Source organism: Pararge aegeria, chromosome 21 (assembly GCF_905163445.1).
Source record: "Pararge aegeria chromosome 21, ilParAegt1.1, whole genome shotgun sequence".
Classification (NCBI taxonomy): Eukaryota; Metazoa; Arthropoda; class Insecta; order Lepidoptera; family Nymphalidae; genus Pararge; species Pararge aegeria.
The window spans coordinates 2,832,430-2,838,436 of record NC_053200.1 but is presented as its reverse complement, the minus strand read 5'-3'; the positions used below and the strand labels follow the sequence as shown (position 1 = coordinate 2,838,436).

Below are 6,007 nucleotides of genomic sequence, written 5' to 3'. Positions count from 1 at the left end.
TTTGAAACAAGAGATGACACATTGCTAAAATTTATAAAATTGATTATTCCTCCAACTGTAGGTAAAAACGCTAATAAAAATTATAAAAATATCAAACGGCCTTTCAATAGCTTCATCAGCAATCATTTCAAAATGTCAACAGATATAGTATAGTATTTAAACCTTCGTTCACATATTTACCTACTAGATAATATGCAGTCCCATAAAATATCTAGTTATTATATATTTTTTCCTGAGGATTAGGATTATGAATTTTGCAATTAATGTCGTCAAAATTCATCTCCCACGTTGTTAAGGGCTGTGTTCATAGACTCGCCCTGTATAAAACCAAAGCTTATATTTTATACGCTTTACAAATTAAATATATCAAAAATTAATTGGTCTAAGGCAAACTATGGAAATCGAAGTCTGTGTAGAGGTTCTCGACGCGTTGATAGACTTCGTCACAAGATTTTAACGTCTGCGGCAAAACCGCGAGCGCCTCTTTTAATTTTTCTTCGTCGCCGAAAATCTGTGTCGAAAGAAAAATCGTGTTTTACAAGCGGTGATAGCCCAGTAGGTAAGAGCTAAGAGTTCACTTTCGGGGCGCCGAGTTCCAATCCCGCACCACGCACCTCTAACTTATCTAAGTTATGTGCGTTTTAAGTAATTAAAATATCACATGCTTTAACGGTGAACGAAAACATCGTGCATGCCTGAGAGTTCTACATAATGTTCTCAAAGATTTGTGGACTCCACGCATCCGCACTGGGCCAGCGTGGTGGGTTTCGGCCTTAACCTCTGCTAATTGGGGGAGGAAACCAGTGCCCTGTACAAGTACATTATGCAGCCGGCATAGATCAACGATTCCTGAAACTGAAGTGACAATGGGTAGGGCACTTAGCAAGGAATACCGATGGACGTTTGGGTTCCAAGGCGCTGGAATGGTGACCTCGCAAGGTAAACTAAGGATTGGTAGACCAGCGACTCGGTGGACAGACGACATGAAATTAGTCGCAGGGAGCCGCTTACCGTAAGCAGAAAAATACCGTGGAATTGGAGCTCCCTAAAAAAACCTATATTCAGCAGTAGACGACCTCTCTGTTCGTGTTTATTATGAATTTAATCCGAAATTGCTAAATAATTAAGAGCAATTGTTGAGAATTAACTCAACCTTGAATACTAGACAGTTCTCGGCAAATAGGTATTACAGTGTTAACTATAATAATAAAAACTATACGACTGTTGAGTCGACCGTTATTGTTCCGATCGTCGTTTCAGTCAATGGTCTTCTCGCGGAACGCTTCGATCAACACCTTAAGAAGCTTTCGCTTGGTTGTTGGATCAAGGGTCGGATACAGAAGGCAGTACTCCTTGAAACGGCGCGTATTGTACGGAGGTTCCTCACTCTGGAGCCCTGACCGCCGGTTGCTTGGGCATTCAAAAGCCCCGCAAGCAGAGGGTGGATATTTATTCTTATAAATTTTAATAGTGTTTTATATTTTATTGGCATTGTTACGAATTAAAAAAAAATGTAAATCAATTAATGATACAATAAAAACTATACTATATTAAAATAAGTTCATAACAACAAGTATTTATTCAAATAAGCCTATAGGTAGTTCAGTCTTTTACATTGTAGTGATACACATATATATCATCCTCATCATAAACCCATTACAGGGCAAGGGTCTTGTCTCTGAAGAGTTAAAACTAGACTTCACATGCTGGCCTTCGAGAACATTATGGAGAACTCTCAGGCATGCAGCCGGGTGATTACGTATCTCGCGACAGCAATAAATAAACAAAAGTGACGTTTGACAGCAGTGATTGCAAGATTTACGCCTGTCGCAAACCTGTTGCGAGATACGCAATCACTCTGCAGGTTTCCTCACGATGTTATCCCTCACCGTTAAAAGCAAGTGATATTTAAATTGCTTAAATTTGAAACGCACATAATTCCGAAAAGTCTGTGGTGCGCGCTGGGTCTCGAACTCGGTCTCCACGAGAGGAAAGCCGATGCCTAAGCCTCTAGACTATTACCGCTTGCACATATATATATATTGTATGCTAAAACAAACTACAAGGTCACGTTGAAACAATGCTATGTTTCAACAGTTTGCCTGGTATGTACTAAACCATTTTAACAACGTTTTCGTTATTTTGCTTAACTATACTGCTATTTCAAATAAAGTATTAAAATCAATAAATAGCGTAGAGTATAATCGAAAAGTAAAATAGAAATAGTCATTTAACTAATAAAAATTAGAAATTTCAATTTGGTTCATAATTGTAAATTGATATAAAATATATTGATATAAAAGTCCATTCACCCACTGATAAGAAGCCAACAGATTAAAGCACTTAAATCTATGTTATTTAACATTGCTAAATGACGTAAATTACTTATTAAATGTTATAAAATTATAAAACTAACATAAACTGATATAAAGGTACAACTTTACATCCGTTTTTCTTTATATTCGTTTATTAAGTACTATAGATATCATCTTCAGGTTTGGATTTTATAACATGTTGTTAACATTTAACATATTCGATATCATTTTCGAAACCGAAATAACTAATAGCCCTTTGTATTTAGAAAAGTTCTCATGAATTGGTTAAAACATGAGAAAATTATCAAGGTCCGAAATCTATTAACAGGTTTAATGAGTTACTTTCTCGTGTAAGCTTATACTGGGTTCATTGACCGCTCGTGTTCAATCTCGCATTTAGCCGCGCCGTTGAGGTGAGTTAGCCGCTCGTTATTGGGTGTTACCGGTTTCTTGGAGTCAATGTAACATAGAAGGCTATGTTACATTGACTCCAGTGGCGTGCATAGAGGGTATGCACAGGGTATGCAGATGATATAAAATCTCCAGAACAAGCTATAAAAAAACCTAAGGATAGGCATTGTTAGAGTTATAAAAAGCCTACTCTCAAGTGTTATAAAACTCATACAGGAGATTTTATTCAATTTTATAACATCTGCATGATGGGCATACCCTCTATGCATGCCACTTAGTGAATCCAAGAAACCGGTAACACAACCGTTGGATATATTATTACCAAATAAATTTGCTAGAACGGACTACAAATCAAATAATATAAACAAATTGACTATAATTTCGATATAGTTTTCATGGCATCCTAGAGAAGTGAAATATAACCCGGGAACTTGTCATGCTAAACTGAACTACTAATAATGATAAACTACTTAATATTTACAGGGTGAATAGGTGGAACAGGATTATGCTACCACTACAAGCTCTGGCGAATTACGAATACCGCGGGATTAAAAAGCCGCTACTCCCATTGCTCGTAAATCCGTCGTCAGACGTTCGCAATTATCTTTCTCAATACCGTAGAAAGTTTCAGAAAGAAAATTGCATTGGACTATTTATGTTCTTTTAAGATTAATCAACGTATCTTTATTATAAATTCTAATTTAAATTTAATATTATTTATCACTCTGTCATAGTAGTTTATGAGCCTTTATTTCATCATAATTTTAAATAGTTTTTAGTCTAATACTTATTTTAGTTTTCTAGAGATAAAAAAGAAATACACCTATAATTGGTTGTTGTAAACATTCTTTATTATCTCGAAAGAATTTTTAATTGTAATGCCCGTTTTCACTAAACATAAATCGAATGCCTTGTGATTTAAGCGATATCTATAGAAAAAAAACGTTAAATCGACTCTTAGGCTGATGTATGCCTAAGAATCTCCTAAGATAAGGCGTTACTTATTTTGCCATTGCCTTGATTGTTGTTAGTGAAAACGGGCATAAAACTGTTTAATTTTTTATTAATGTGCAACAATGAATTGCTGGTGTGTCTTATGAATAAATAAATAAATTTTCTAAATCATTACGATCAAAATCAGTGCCTCCTGCCTCCAATTTTCAATAAATATAACGCTGCAGTGAAGTGAAAACTGCTTGATATATTTTTGCAGAGCACATACTACCTTTTGGCAAATTCTGCTAAATGCTCCGAACAATCATTATACCACTTTGCATTTCTATGCACTTCAGTGATAAGATATCTATACTTTACAACTTGACATGATGTTAAAATTAAATATATTACTTTAATTTACTTTATCTATACTTCGATTGGTTATCAAATCAGAAATGAGAAAGACCTGTAGAATTGAAAGAACTTTTTTTTTATTTAACTACAAGTTAGCCCTTGGTTGCATCAGGTTAGTGATGATGCAGCCTACAATGGTAACTTGCTAGAGGTGTGGCAGATACCACTAATTTTTTTCTATGCACCATCGTAACAGAAGGCTAAGTTGCTTGTGGGTACATCTTTGTTTTGTAGGGTGATATCTAGCCTTAATCTCTAAGGTTCATTTAGATCACACCCTTTTGATCACCTCTTAACTTTTCGGAGTTATTGTGCGTTTTTATTTCTACGAATAAATATCACTCGCTTAACCAATAAAGGAATACATAGTGAGGAACCCTGCATCCCTAAGAGTTCTCCATAACACTCTCATAGGGTTGTGTGATATCTTTCAATCATGGCCGGTGTGGTGGATAACAGCCTAAGCTTTTCTCATTCTGAGAGGAAACCAGTGCCCCATAGCGGGCAGGTAATAGATTAATAATGTTGACGATAATCTATTTATCTATCTTTACCTTACCTTATGCAATAAGTCTGGTCTTGAAGGTAGGGCATGCATGGCCAAGGTGGCAGCTTTTCTTATGTACCAAGGGTGGAACTCAGCAAGGGTCTCATTGTAAGAGCCCTGGCAAGTGGTGCAGGTATTTACTCCCTCCTCTGACTCACTCAGTCTCTTGAGGAAGAGGCGTATAAAATCTACAAACATTTGCATCACAGTTCAATTGCAAAATTACATGTTAAGAAAGACCAATTTAGAACAGAAAGGGAATATTCAAAGGGAATTATATCCTAAAGAAGGTGCTGCCCACGTTCTTAATCTGCTTTTAATATGGTTAATTAAACTTTTCAAGTAACTCTATGCCAAAAATAAATTTGATTGGTTGCTTAGTTACGGTGTGAAGGAAAGGACATACAAACACACTTTCGCATTTCTAATATAAGTAAGGAATAATAAAAAAAAACAAAATTACAGTCTTATTTTTTTGGCTTTGCCGGTATCAAAGAGAGATTCCACTAAACAGAACCCGTAAATGAAACTTAACAGCAGCAATTTAACTTATAGAACTATTTGCGTAATTTTTGTGTTGCTTTTTACAAATACAAAAAAACCATTGTTTTAGTTTCTGAACTGACCTAAACCTCTATGCAACCGCAACATCGTCCTTGAACCAGACACAAATCCATTTTTCTCATGCAAGCTAGTTTCTTTTTCATACTTCATCATTTTTTTAAACGATTCATAGTAAAGCGTATCCTCGCCTGCCCTCAGTTTCTCCATTACTTTTATTTTACTCTTCACATCGCTACTCACGAACGAAAACACTGTTCCGATTAGATTCAAGAACCTTCAAAACACAGAAATCTTATCAAAACACAACCATATGGAAATAGCAAAGATTGAAGATGAAAAATTTCTTACTTAACGAGCTCATTGTAACCCTCAATATAAGCGTCTATTATCACGTCGTCATCTTCTTTTAAGCTTTTTTGGAAACTTTCGTTCACGTATTCTAAGTCTAACGTTTTCTCGTTAGACATTTCTATTTTAAATTAATATTTTATTTTAATATTTCTAAACAAAGAAACTACACACAATATACAATGTACACTATAAACTAAAAAAAAAACTACTGACACTTGACAGTGATTGACGTCTGCTGTCAACTGTCATTTGAAATTATCATTATCATTTAATTTCTTTATTCTTTCCCATAAGGAAAAGATATATCACCGTACAGCCATGTTTCTAGTGTTTGTATCGTGAAGATTTTCATGATACAGGATTTAGGTTTGTGGTCAAAATTAATTCTTTCGTTTTGTTGGTCTCGCAAAAAATAGAGTGGCCCTTCAAATTAATCAAATTATATACGTACTCATAACAGGATACTTAC

At 35.2% G+C, this 6,007-nt stretch overlaps 1 protein-coding gene across 1 annotated transcript; it reads right to left on the bottom strand.

Annotated features, from left to right (window-relative positions):
* Nucleotides 1–5,711, bottom strand: LOC120633178 (ceramide-1-phosphate transfer protein). Its single transcript, XM_039903310.1, has 4 exons — nucleotides 5,536–5,711; nucleotides 5,250–5,461; nucleotides 4,636–4,811; nucleotides 1–511 (listed from the first exon to the last, which is right to left on the bottom strand). Exons 1-4 carry the CDS (start codon nucleotides 5,652–5,654, stop codon nucleotides 383–385), a joined length of 636 nt encoding a protein of 211 aa, XP_039759244.1. The 5' UTR covers nucleotides 5,655–5,711; the 3' UTR covers nucleotides 1–382.
* Between the last annotated feature and the right edge of the window lie 296 nt (nucleotides 5,712–6,007).